The sequence below is a fragment of the Mastigoproctus giganteus genome, chromosome 3, assembly GCF_048544385.1.
Source record: "Mastigoproctus giganteus isolate SK-2022 chromosome 3, ASM4854438v1, whole genome shotgun sequence".
Classification (NCBI taxonomy): Eukaryota; Metazoa; Arthropoda; class Arachnida; order Uropygi; family Thelyphonidae; genus Mastigoproctus; species Mastigoproctus giganteus.
Window position 1 is genome coordinate 56,171,764 of NC_143577.1, and position 14,485 is coordinate 56,186,248.

The following is a 14,485-nucleotide window of genomic DNA, read 5'->3' on the forward strand; positions in this document are numbered from 1 at the left end:
AGACATGATAACAGATGGAGTAAGAAAATAACAGAATGGTACCCAAGAGGAGCTTGAAGAAAACCTGGAAGACAACAACGGAGATGGATAGATGAAATTCATGAGTTTGTGGGTAATAAATGGATGGCCGTTGCACAAAACAGAAGGAACTGGAAAGTTGCTAGAGAGGCCTTCATCCTGCAGTGCATTGAAAATGGCTGATGACGATGATATCCAAACAGCAATTCCTCTGGAGAATAGGTGGAGAGATGTCTTTATAGTCAAATTACACAGGCATTTCAGCAATGAAGATCTCAAAGAACCACTAAAAAGTGATAAACTAAATAAGAAAGGTGAGGCTAATTAATGAGTTACCGGTGATAGTAAAGAGAAAATTGACTATGAAGAAAATTCACCAAAGATGTGCTGATATTTGATTTAATTTATATTAAATTTTCATAAATAATTTAATTTAAATTATTAAATTATTTATTTTAATTTAATATGAATTAAATATTTTATATTGTTAAGATAATAAATTAATATTTTATAAAAGAGTGGGGATAAGGAATTATTCATATATATAAATGCAATGAGGACAAATAAGATAGGACCCTCAAGTAATGGATGTGGGATAGTATTAGATATCCCAGCTGATGTTGCAGATGCTAGGATATCTACTAACAGTTACTTTGCACTGATATTTACAGAAGAAAAACCCTTTATGTCAATGAGAAATTACGGGAGTGAAGTTTAAAAATATGTAATTAATGATATTGAAATTTCACATTATTATTTAATGAAAAAACTTTTGAGCTTACAGGCAAGTAAAGCTCCTGGGGTTGATGGCATATACCTTATAGTTTTAAGTGAGTGCATTGAACCAGTAAGGCTAATTATGAGTAAATCACTGGACTCAAGAGAGAGATTCCATTGGATTGGAAAAGTGCCGATGTATCGGGAATACGTATAGGCGCTTCTAAGAGTGTAGTGGGAAATTACCGACCGGTCAGTCTAACTTCAGTAGTTGTTGTTTTGGTTTTTAGGAGCATTAGCAACTAAGGCCATATTGCTCCGGAATATGCGATGGTCATTCCCTGACCTTTCCGCATTCTCTGTATTTGGTGGTGACGGGCTCGAACCCCGGTCTAATCAAGAAGCGTGTGCTACGCACTGCTGCTCCTTCCCACCTGGCTACAGAGGCACCTAACTAACTTCAGTAGTAGGGAAAGTCATGGAAGCAATGATCAAAGATGGAATTTGGGATAATTCATTTAGAAATGGAATTCTGAAGGATACACAGCATGGTTTTGTAAAGGGAAAATCATGTATAACAAATCTGGATATCTATTTTGAAAGGGTCACTCATGAGCTGGATTTAGGGAATAATTTCGACATTGTTTATTTAGATTTCAGCAAAGCATTTGACTCAATCCTACATGAGTGGTTACTTTATAAGTTGGAACAGGTTGGAATCACAGGATGGCTTCAGGGTAGGAAGCAGAGGGTTGTAATAAATGGTTATTCCTCAGATTGGGTTAATGTAAGAAGTTGAATTGCCCAAGGATCAGTCTTGGGACCATTGTTGTTTTTGATTTTCATAATGACATCAATGAAGGGATAGAGGGTGTGATGTCTAAATTTGCAGATGATGTAAAGATTGGTAGTGTAGTTAATGAACACCACCTAGCAGAGCTTCTTCAGAGTGACCTAGATAGACTTCAGGGATGGTCAGAAAAGTGGCAGCTAAGTTTTAATCCTGCAAATTGCAAGGTCTTACACTTGGGGAACAATAACCCCAAAATAACTTATACATTTGGCAAAGTTGAACTAAAGTCAGTAGTGGAAGAAAGGAATGGGAGTTATGATACGGTCAGACATGAAGTTCACCAAGCATTGTAGACAGCTTTCAAGGAAGGTCCATGGTGTTGTCCTATCAATGATTTATTAAACATTTGCTAGTAGTGATAAGGCCATCAGAATCCCATTATATAAAGCCTCGTTAGACCACACTTGGAATACTGTGTTCAAGTGTGGAGACCGCAGGTAAAAAAAGACACTTAGCTTCTTGAAAGGATTCAAAGATGTGTAACTTGCCTGGTGATATCGTAAAAAGGGCGTGCAAATAAGAAAAGACTTTGAATATGTGGGTTGCAGAACTTGGAAACTAGGCATCTTGGAGAAGACTTGATTGAGGTGTTTAATGCTCCGAGAGGCAAAAGTAAATTGAATGAGTACAAAATTTTCACAGTTATAAATAGTTTTTGGAACTAGGGCCATAAATTCAAGTTATAGGGGGATGTGTTTAGAGTGGATTGCAAGAAGTTTTAATTTAGCCAGTGAGTTATAAATTACTGGAATAAGTTACCTACATGGGTGGTTGAAGCTGACAGTTTAGGAAAATTCAAATGTCAGCTGGATAGTTACCTGTGGAAGGAGGAAAATGCATAGGTTGTTGTGTATTTCCTTTTCTTTTATTTTATTTAATTTTATTATTACTATTATTTTACCTCCCCCCCCAACCTTTTTTTCTCTCTTTTTGGCTGGTACAGCATAAGCCTTAGGCTTCCTTTCATCATATGGCCATTAATCTTCTTCTTTAATGCTGCCGAATGGCGTTTGCGACTTCAATTTGATATTGTTCTCTGTCTAGCACTGCGTGTAGAATTTGTTCTGTTGTCATGTGAAGCCAGGTGTTGATATTATCTAGCCATGCCATTTTCGGTTTGCCTGGGCGTTTCTTGTCTTCGATCTTTCCCTCCAGGATGAGTGGTAGTAGGTGATATTTTTGTTGGTTCCTAGCGATGTGACCTAGGTATTTGCATTTCCTGCTGATGATGGTTTTGAGCAGGTCCCATTCTGTGTGCATGTCCTGCAGGACCTGTACGTTTGGTTATCTTGGCTGTCCATGGGATTTTCAGCATTCTTCGGTGGAGCCACATTTCGAAGGCCTGGAGCTTTTTTGTAGTGGCTGATGTTAGCTTCCAGGTTTCTACACCGTAGAGCAGTATTGGCCAGATGTAGCATTTCAATGTGCGCAATTTGAGCATGATGTTCAAGCTTCTGTCGGTGAGGAGGGTTTTCCACTTGGTGAATGCCTGCCTGGCTTGTTCAATTCTGCTTTTGATTTCAGCCTCATGGTTTAGCTGGTCATCAATGAGTACTCCGAGATACTTGAAGCAGTGTATTTGCTCTAATTTTTCATTGTTTAGTTTGATCGTGATTTTGCTTGCAGTCCTGCTGACCTTCATCACCTTTGTTTTCTTTTTGTTGATTCGTAGCCCCCATGCTTGGCTTTCTATGTCCACTTCGTTGAAGATGGTCTGTAAATCTTGTTCTGAATCCGCTATTAGTGCTGTGTCATCGGCATATCTTAAGTTATTGATGTAGTGTCCGTTAACTTTTATGCCGATGTTCTTGTCAGCCAGTGTTTGGTCGAAGATCATTTCCGAATAGATGTTAAAAAGAATGGGAGATAATGGGCAGCCTTTCGGACGCCTTTTTTTTATTGGAATTGGGTCTGTCAGGTCGTTGTCATAGCGAAGCCGGGCTGTTTGATTCCAGTAGAGAGTTGTAATAAAGTTGATATCGTTGTTTTCAAGCCCAAGTTTTCTCAGTCGGTCAATTAGACAGTCGTGGTCTACTGAATCGAAGGCTTTCTCGTAATCAATAAAACATATATACACGTCTTTTTGATGTTAATAGCACCTTTGTAGCAATATTTGTAAACAGAAAATTGCTTCTCTGGTGCCTAGTCCCCTGCAGAATCCGAACTGTGTGTTTCCTAGTGCACTTTCGCACTTACATCTTATCCTTTGCTGAATCACCTTGAGGAAGACTTTTAGCACCTGGCTCATTAGACTGATCAGCCTGAAGTCTTCGCATTTCCGGCTGGTAGCCTTTTTTGGTAGGGCCACGAAGATGGATTGGAGCCATTCGGATGGAATGTCGTCGTTGTTGTAGATTTGATTGAACCATTTCGTTAGTTGTTGGATGTTGCTGTAGTCTAGTTGTTTCAGCAGTTCCACATGAATCTGATCAGGTCCACAGGCCTTGCCTGGCTTTGTTATTCGGATGGCATGTTCCACTTCAGATGTTAATATGTGGAGACTGTCTTCCTGTGTTTGTTGTTGCGTTTCTGCCGGTTTTCTGTTGGTGCCGAACAGATTGTATATATAGCTCTTCCAGGTGTCGAGTTTGGCTTGTTTGCTTAGTATAGGTTGATTGTTGTCCGTATATAAGCTTGGGATAGGAGCCGGTTTGTAGATGTTTCCAGCTTCTTTAAGCTTCTTGTGCAGGTTATAGTTGTCATTTTTCTTGATTAGGTCTTCGATTTCTGCACACTGATCTTCCATCCATTTTTCCTTCACCTTCCGGATTTCCTGTTTGATCTTTTGTTGTATTTCTTTGTATTTTTCCCGGTTGTTGTTGCTTTTGAATGTTCTCCGTTCATCCATTAGGTCTAGTATGTGCTGGGTCATCCACCGTTGTTTCTTTTTCGATGCCTGATGTCCTAGCAGGGTTTCTGCTGTTTCATTGATGCACTGTTTGAGTGAATGCCCGAACGCTTGCACATCTGTTGTTACTGCTTCGATCGATCTGATTGTAGTGTTGAGATGAAGCTGTACTTGTCACCTGTTGGCGTTGTTCTTCAGTTTCTCCAGGTCGATTCTTTTTGTTGTGCTTGTGCGTTTGACTGCTCGTAATTTGAGACGTAATGTTGCTATTACTCGGTTATGGTCTGATGATATGTCAGCTCCAGGGTAAGTTTTTGCCTTGAGGACACTTGACTTATATCTGATGTTGATTAAGATGTAGTCAATTTGGTTCCTGACGATATTGTTGTCAGTCTTGTGGTGAGGTCCAGGTGTATAGTCGTCGAGGTGGTAGTTTAAACCAAGTGTTGGCAATGCTAAATTTTTCTTCTTGGCAGAACTGGACGAGTCTGTTGCCTTGTTCATTCCGTGTCCCCAAGCCATGTTCTCCAACTATGTTTTGTAGCTTTCCTTGACCGATTTTGGCATTAAAGTCACCGAGGATGACCGTAATGTTGTGCTTCTTCAGCGACTTTAAAGTGTTGCTTAGCTTGTCGTAGAACAATTCAATTTCTTGATCGTCTTTGTCCGCTGTTGGTGCGTAAACCTGGAGCACATTCAGGTTGATCTTGTTGCCTGCTAACTGTAGTAGTGCGATTCATTCCGATATTGGGGTGAAACTGGTGACTTTGTTGGCCAGTTGTTTGTGGACAACAAAAGCGACGCTGTACGTCTGCTTGGTGTTCTCTTCTCCTCGGGAACAGAAGACGTGGTGGTCGTTTGATATAAACTTCTTTGTTCCAGGCCATTTGGTTTCACTTAGCCCAAGTATGTTGATGTTAATGCGTTCCATTTCTTGTAAAGCATTGGCTAGTTTTCCTGGTTGTAGTAGGCTTCTAACGTTCCATGTAGCTAGTTTCAGAAAATTCTTCGACGCAAGCTTGGAGATTCTTAGCACCCCTGTCCCATTCAAGGGACGCCAAAACTCGGGGCCGTGGTTTATTTTGCTTGCTATCATTGAAGTTTTCAAGGGAAGGATAATCCAAGTAGTTTCCCGCTGCTTCCTTGGATCACAATTTAGTTGAAAAGGTCGTGTGTGGACCTTTTGAAACGGGTTTCGTCTGACGCGGCCATTAATAATACAATTAAATATCAACTTTTAATAAATAATTATCATATATTATAATAAAATCAGTTATATGGATTTCATTAATAAGTTACCCGTTTTTAATTCAATGAAATTGAGTTAAAACTGGTAGCTTATTAAATAATGTGCTAAATTTTCTGAAAAACAAAATAAAATGACTTACTTGGCAAAATAGTGAGCTTTCATTGTGCGCAACATCCCATTGTGAAAGATAGACATCATAAAACTGGGGGAGGAAAAAACTAAACCTATATACCAGGCCTGATAATGTGCAACTAAAATTAATCACATAAGTTAATTAATGTATTACATTTCAGGCATGTTTGATTTTTTTTCTTAAATTAAGTGTTTTTTTTTTTTTTTTCTTAAATTAAGTGTTTTTTTTTTTTTTTTTTCTTAAATTAAGTGTTTTTTTTTTTTTTTTCTTAAATTAAGTGTTTTTTTTTTTTTTTTTTTCTTAAATTAAGTGTTTTTTTTTTTTTTTTTTCTGTGATTAATAGAAATGAAACACAAATACAGGCATACCTCGGTTAACGTTACCTCTGCTAACGAAGCTTCGATATAACAAGTCGGAAATTTCAATCCCCATTTAACATAAAAAAAAAATATTCCAGTTTAATCACCTGAAATCTAAACAAACCGAAGAAATTACGGAAACCTTTGGGGCTTCTCGTGGTTGGTTCGAGAAATTTAAAAAACGGGCCAGGATTCATAGTGTAAAATTAACAGGAGAAGCTGCAAATAAGTTTCCAGAAAAACTAAAGGAAATAATTGAACGTCAAAATTTTCCAAATTTGGTGTTCAATGTTGATGAAAGCGGTTTGTTCTGGAAACGGCTACCAACAAAAAGTTTCATTTCTATTGAAGAAAAATCAGCTGCTGGGTTCAAAGCAGCCAAAGACCATTTAACGTTACTCTTTGGATCAAATGCCTCTGGCGATTATAAATTAAAAGTGTTATTAGTTTACCATTCAGAAAATCCGAGGGCGTTAAAAGGTAACATAAAAATGAATTTACCTGTAATATGGAAAGCAAATAGAAAAGCGTGGGTTACCAAGGAGTTATTTACTGATTGGTTTGTTAACCACTTTTGTCCTGAAGTAAAACGGTATTGTAAAAAAAAACAACTTTGAAGAAAAAGCTGTTTTGTTGTCTGGGACATCCTACTGATCTTAACACGTTGGACACCTGTCAAAGTTGTGTTTCTTCCAGCAAACACAACTTCCCTGATTCAACCATTGGATCAGGGAATAATAGCATCATTTAAAGCTTATTATCTGCGTCGAACATTAAGCAGTTTAACTGAACTAGAGGATAAAGAGGAAATGACAGTTAAAACTTTTTGGAAAAACTACACCATTAAAAACGCAATTGAAAACGTTGATAGTTCTTGGAAAGAAGTCACTAAGAAATGCTTAAATGGAGTTTGGCGCAAAATATGGCCAGAAGTTGTACTAGAAGAAGAAAATAACATCCAAGGAATTAGAAATGAAGTTATCCAGATGGCTCAATCATTAGGTTTCGAAAATGTCGATGAAGAGGATGTTAGAAATTTATTGAATGCAGAAGATGGTTTTTCAGTGGAAGATTTAGAAAACCTTGTTAGCAACGAAGACAAAGATGATGAAGGCGAAGTTAAAGAAGTTCCTGCCGAAAAAGTGTTAACAACCAAAGATTTAAAAAGGTGCTTAAATGACATTGAAAACGTTTCAAATTTTTTTAGTGAAAATGATCCTGATTTAGGAAGAAGTGTTATTGTTAAGCGATCAGTGTTAAATGCAATAACTCCGTATAGGCAATCGCTAAATGAAAGAGGAAAAAAACATAAACAATCAACTTTAGACTCATATTTTAAAATGAGATTTCACTTTGTATGTAAGTTGACTGTTTATTTAATAAAACTTTTCTTTGTTCGAAAAAAAAAGCTTTTCATTTTCTTTACGTAGGAACGTATCCCTATTCTGGCCATAGTATTTTTACCTCTGAAAACGAAGTTTCGCTTAACGAAGTAATTTCGTGGAACGCATCCTATTCGTTATTCGAGGTATACCTGTATAGTTATCTCTTTATCAATCAATTACTAAAGTTATAACAATATAATTCTACAGATTTATTCTCTCTAAATTTAACCATTTAGTTCAATTTCAACTGTCTATTATTTATTGCTTCCTTCCCGTATTATATATTTATTTTTTTTGAGTCACTTTTCTCTCTGTATATATTGTATCTCTTTAGAAGCAACATCCCATTTGTTTTGCAAAATAAAAGACCTGAAGTGTGCAGACTTTCTAAAGGTAACAATAGTGCACTACATCTAATCTATAAATTTCTTTTTTTCCATACAAATTGTATGAAAAAAGAAATAATTAGCAGATTTCTATTTGTCCAATTTTAATGAAATTTGGTTTGGTGCAGATATTTTTAACAAGCCCAGATACAAAATTTTTGAAAATCTGTCCACTGTTACATGTGGACAGATGGATGGACGGAATAATTACCTACATGGGTAAAAACAATGGGTGCTTAGCACATATATATATATATATATGTGAACACACCTAAATTTAAAATATAAGACGGTGCCAGGGCAACCTGCACTGCAGATTAGTCTATTCAGATGATGCTATACAATTTAAAAAGATAGTAGCAACATAATGAGAACCACAAATAATGGTACTTTCTCTCATTTGAACATAAGTCCAAGCCTTATCACCAATTATAATCGGTGAATGAATAATTATTCATTCAACAATGAGTTAAAGCATAAAGTCCCTTTATGATCGAAACTGAATGCAGGAAAAGCATATGAATTTGGATTTTATTTCAATTACTCTGTTGAAATACCCCTCCGATCAGGTCTGGTCCAAAATCCCGACGGCCCAGAATCCCGACAGTATCTACTATATTGTAAAAATATATGAATATAATTCTATATATTCATTAGTTTTTTAGTAAGTAACAATTTACCTTATTAGATTAATTTTGTAGAAATTATAAAAATAAAAATTTTAACGACAAATACCTCCTTTCAATTTGAAGATCATGTTTTCTGTTACAGAAACAAACAGTTTTAAAATATGATCAGCAAATAAAAATAATCAGGAATAAAATGGTTAACGAACCTGTCAGAGAAAATATCCATTGTAAACCAGGAATTTTTTGAGTGGGAATATATCACCGATAACTGGTTCATTAAATCCTTTAAAGCACAAGGTTTTTCTGTCTTACCTACTACCACAGGCTCAAGCCAATGCAAGCCATTCGCATTTGCACAAATAAAACTGAAATTCGCTCCTTATTTAGCTTACGACCAGGGGTGCTTGTTTCATGCTTGTAAGCCTGAGTGTTTTCAAGAACAGCATGATAAAAAAGACCAGTCTCGTCAGCATTATAAAGCTGTGATAAAATGCAGCCCTCATTTTTAATGAGGTCATTTAGATATTTTCTGAAAGCCTCAACTTGTTCTTCATCTGCATCTAAAGATTCACCACAGATACTTTTATCAACAATTCCATGGTGCTTTCGAAAACGGCACAGCCATACATCACTCTCCTGAAATTTTAGGCCCACACTATTTGCAAATAAAAAAAAAAAAAAAAAAAAAAAAAAAGTTTCTAGATTTTTACTTTAGGAGAGAAATTTTTTGTCTGTTAAATCCGAAATCCTTTAAATTGAGGGCCTGCTGTATATACACACTGATGAGCCAAAACATTATGACCACCTACCTAATATGATGTTGGTCCTCCATGTGCAGCCAAAACAGCTCGTACTCTGTGAGGCATGGATGCTCAAGATTTCTAAATGTGTCTTGTGGTATCTGGTACCAACATGTAACCAGTAGATCATTTAACTCCTGTAACATCCGTAGTTGAGATGCTGCAGATTGTAGTTACTGTTCCAACACAAACCACAGATGCTCGATGGGATTAATGCCTGGGGATTTGGAGGCCAGGACAATACCTGGAAGTATGCCTCATGTTCCGCGAACCAGTCTCAAACAATCTGGCTGGTGTGGCATGGCACATTATCCTGCTGAAAGACGGTACTGCCACAGGGGAAGATCATTGCCGTGAAAGGGTGTACCTGGTGAGCAATGATGTTTAGGTAAAGTGTATTTAGGGTCAAATGGCACAAGGGGTTTCCCCCATCTCCACGTAGTTTATTTTGTGTGGTGATACAGTTTACCGTAAAGGCAAGAGATTTAAAAGTGTATGGATCTTGAAATGTGTGGTGTCGCGTACCATTGTTGTTCTGGCCATTTAGCAGCCAGGCCCCCGATGAGGCCCGACGTTGCCTCACTTTCGCCCCATGGAGGCAGACCAGGTACCTAGTAGTTTGCATTTACTCTGGCAGGTCCTGCCACCTATTTTCCAGAGATTTCAGTGGGAAGGACCTAAAAAAAAAAAATTAAATAAATAAAATAAAATAATTTTTGTGTGTTGTATGTTGATCACATACATGTTTCCCGGTTTTAAGGGGTTGCATTTGAGAATTTAATGGGCGAGGAGCGGGTAAAATAATTTAAAGAAGCTAGAATTTTGGTGTAGGTCTTGCGCTGTCATACAGATAGAGACAGGAAGAGACTGAAGGCTTGGGGGGGGGAATAGCTAGGAAGGACTGGGGTCAATAGAGTAGACGACCCCAGCATGTGCCAGTGGGGCATGCCCATGCCCCACCAGAGAGAAAGATGTGGAATGGCAGGGGGAGGCAACAAGAGGGCTGTTGCCTCCCCCTCTGCCAGGGGAGGGAGGAAAGTATGCCCCGCAAGGGAGCCGGCATAGGTCGCTGGGCAGCTGCATGTCTGCTTGAGTCAGGTCCTTGGTTGGATCTGAGTTTGTCCAATCCAGGTGTTTTTTTTTTTTTTTGATTTGGTAGTTGTTGGCGCATCGGCTTCTGTGGCCATATTGCACCTCCCAAGGTTTTTGCAGTACTTTGATCCAAGCCCGAGGCGGGAATCGAACCCGCGACCTTTGGGTTGCCGGGCAGGTACTTTACCCACTCGGCTGGCCCGGTCGGCCCAATCCAGGTGTAGGTTCCTGTCTGTGGTTGTCACTTAGCACCAGGACAGGTCCATTAGTCAAGTCTGTGGTTGCGGATGTTTGGTCCAGTCTGTGATTACTTAAGTTTATGCTGTTTCTTCCTGGGACCCAGTCCCTTTGTGGATTGTCTTGATGGTGACTGTCCGTGTACCTTATATGGTTGTTTGCAAAGTCATATATTGTGGGCCTGAGAAGTGCTATTGTCTCTGTGGGGGCAGAAGAGTATACCTTCTGTTAAAAAGATTGTTGTTATTATTATTTGGTTTTTAGGAGCGTTAGCAACTAAGGCCATATTGCTCCGGGATATGTGGTGGTCATTCCCTGACCTTTCCGCATCCTCCGTATTTGGTTGTGACGGGCTCGAACCCTGGTCTAATCAAGAAGCGTGTGCTACGCACTACTGCTCCTTTCCACCTGGCTACGGAGGCGCCTGTTAAAAAGATCTTGTGCAAAGTTTGCCAGTGGTTTGTAGTTGTGCTTCTCCTGCAGTAAGCTTTCCTCTTGATTCTCTGGTACATAATGTAATTCTGTAATTAAGTTTGCAGTGGTGCATTAAATGCTCCCACGTTTCCACTAAATCAAAATGACAGAGGGGAGTGTTGCTCAGTCCAAAGGTCGTCAGTTTGAATCTGATGGCACCATGGCCAGTTAGGAGGTACGTGGCTAGCAATCCTGGGGAGAGCCAGTTTGGGTATTTCGGGTATATGGCCGAGACAGTTGGGAGGAATTTTCACGTTATTTGCCATTTTGTTGAGTTTTGCGAGGTTTGCTGGAGATGTACAGTTAGTCTTCTTTTCTTTTCTTTTCTCTATTTGTGGATCGCTGGCTACATTTAATGTGAAATTTAGGCAGGTATCCAAGTCCACTGCATATCACTTCCAGGTCTAAGGGGAGGGCACCTGGAGCACATGTGTACTCACTGTGTTGCAAGATCGTGAGATAGCAAGTTGTACCTCTGTATGGTTTCTAGTTTCCTTTTATTAGTTGCAGTGGTTACTTTCTTGTACCAGGCGCCTCCGTAGCCAGGTGGGAAGGAGCAGCAGTGCGTAGCACACGCTTCTTGATTAGACCGGGGTTCGAGCCCGTCACCACCAAATACGGAGGATGCGGAAAGGTCACGAAATGACCACCGCATATCCCGGAGCAATATGGCCTTAGTTGCTAATGCTCCTAAAAACCAAATAACAAACAACAACAAACTTTCTTGTACCAGGCCCCCGAGAAATAGAGGATGACTGGCAGGAAGACAATTTTGTGAAAAAGAGCAAGGGTTTCCTTCTTTATGCCCCAGTCCTTGCGGGCAATTCTTGCAAATAGTGATGATAATTTCTGATTTTGTTTCTGAGATGGTTAGGGTAGGGGATGAAGGATAGGCTTCTATCAAGGACAACCCCCAAGAAATTTCATTTCTGTGGTCAGCTTGACGGTGTTTCCTTGTACTTTTGGGGGGGTCTCCTGGTGTCCAGGATTCCCCGAAGTAGCATCAAGCTTGTCTTAGTGGATGATATCTTCAGATTATTTTCGTCAGCCCATTGTTGTAGAGAGTGGCGAGCACCCGGTTTGCTGTCTTTTCCAGCTGCGCCCTGAAGTTTTCTGCCAGCGTCAGGACAAGGTCGTCTGCATTTCCGAGGTTGAGTAATCCGTCCAGGACCACGTTCCAGAGCAGTGGGCCCAGGATGGAGCCCTGTGGGCATCCTCTGTAGATGCTTCTGGTTATTGTATAGTAAGGAGCAGTGACTTTTACTGATCTGTCACACAGGTAACTGCTGATGCAATTACATAGATTACTTGGGAGTTTGGCCTCACAGAGACTGCTGAGGATGCTTGGCCACCAGAGGGTGTCAAACGCCCCGGCAAAGTCAACTGCAATGGCACAAAAGTATTTGCGGTCTGTTTCTGTTGCAGCATTCATGATGCTGCGTAGTGCATCGGTAGTGGAGTATCTTTTCAAAATCCAAATTGTTTGGATGACTCTAGGCATGGTATTCTATAGTGCTTCTCTATCCTGTTTTGCAAGAGATGTTCAAGAAGCTTGCTGAGAAATGTCAGGAGTGCTATCGGGCGATAGGACCCTGGGAGGTCTTGCCTCTTCATGGGATTTTTCAAGATTAGTCGGAGCATCGTCACCCTCCAGCCGCGCGGGTAGTAACCTTCTTTGACGCAATTTGTTGTATAGTTTTAATATTTCCTCTAGGATGGTATGATCTCTGGCTCTAGGAGATCTTCCCCTGGGGACTTTTTGTTTCTCAGCTTGGCTGCCGCGATCTCCAGCTCAATATTGGTGAAAGGTTCCTCAATTTTCTGGGTTGTGTATATGCTGTTCTGTTGGCAGAGCAGTACTTGATCTGGCATGGTGGGATCAATGTGCTCTGGGAATATAGCATCCAAAATATTGTTGACTGTTTCGTGCATCTTTGTGAACTCCCCTTGCAGTTTCCTCGTTGCTGGGACTACCTCGCCTCTGGGGAGTCTGTTTGTAGTCACCCGACAGGCCACTCCCCAGGGGCCATCATTTCCTGTTGTGGAAACTAGGTGCTCCCATGTATGCTGTTTTCTTTCTCTGATTTTTGCTGTGTATTGATTACTTGCAGTACGGTATCAGGGTTTCTGAGATAGCCCAATCAATCACGTCTAGCCCGCTGGAATTCTCCCACATAGTACTGGAGAATTTGGCTGGTTAAGTATATTATAGCAACTGTTTGTGAGGTACTCTTCCAGATGCTGCCCATTTACAACGCCTCTCCATCCTGGGGTTTCGCTATACCATGCCGGTGAGCGGCAGTTTACGTCTGCGCCTACAATTATTTTGGCATTTGGGAATTCTGTGTGCATGGTCTGTAGGTAGTTAATAGTTTGGAGGATATCTTCCCCAGTCAACTGTATATCAAGACAGGCGTAAAATTCCCCTAGTGCGGTGACTAGGTGGGCACATGCAGCCCAGGGGAGGCAGTAGTTTGACAGTTTGGTCACTGTGTAATCCAGATTTCTAATTAGGATGGCTGCCCATGGGGTTTCAGCATCAGTATGCACGATCTTGTATTGCAGGAGGTATCCCCTGACTTCTTTGCTGTGTGTATAATGTATCTTGTACGAGCATAATGTCAACATTTTCTTCGTTGGCCTTTTTTACCAACTGGGCAGCAACCGCCCTAGACCTTTGCGCGTTGAGCTGTGTGAACTGAACTATTAGTTGGTTATACTGTTTAGGACGTGTTTCCATAGTTGAGTCTTGTTTGGTATACTCCCTTGGCCTTTATGTATACAGGGCACTTGTCACGGACTGAATGGTCTGCTTGGATTTTGTGCACTTTTCAGTTTGCACATGTTGGTGGATCCTCTTTTCTTAGGACGTCTTAAATTCGTGTCCTACTGCACAGTGCCCACATGTTAGTTGTGTTTGGGTGCATGTGTGGGTGGTGTGTCCAAAGCGGCCACACCAGAAACATTTGGGGACTGTCACGTGTTCATTGTAGTGATGACTGCCCCAGTTTATGAACACTCTGTTGTGTTTGTTTATAGTATTTCAGGTGGCAGGCGAAAGCTCGACCACCCAGTTTGTGGCGCTACCTATTTGGGATTTGGTTTGATACTTCGGATTTATAAGTGACGCTGGATCTACCTCCAGGTGTCCCTGCTGGAGGTTTCTCATATACAGTTCTTCTTGAAGAGCTGTTGCCGCGAGGTCTTTGTCTGTGTTGAATATAATTATACTAGGCGCTCTTTTTATGGTGGGCGCAGCCTCCAGGCCGAGGGTTTGTATTTTCGGATTGGCTATTATTTTTTGG

The 14,485-nt window shown here is 40.2% G+C and overlaps 1 protein-coding gene across 1 annotated transcript in view; it reads right to left on the reverse strand.

The window, feature by feature from the left end:
- The window catches only part of LOC150088026 (uncharacterized), a 276,978-nt gene that overhangs the window by 51,929 nt on the left and 210,564 nt on the right, over window positions 1-14,485 (reverse strand). Inside the window, exon 18 of the mRNA XM_090369988.1 lies at window positions 5,825-5,887. Within this exon, the coding sequence (XP_090226114.1) occupies window positions 5,825-5,887 (63 nt within the window). The remainder of the gene's footprint in view (window positions 1-5,824; window positions 5,888-14,485) is intronic.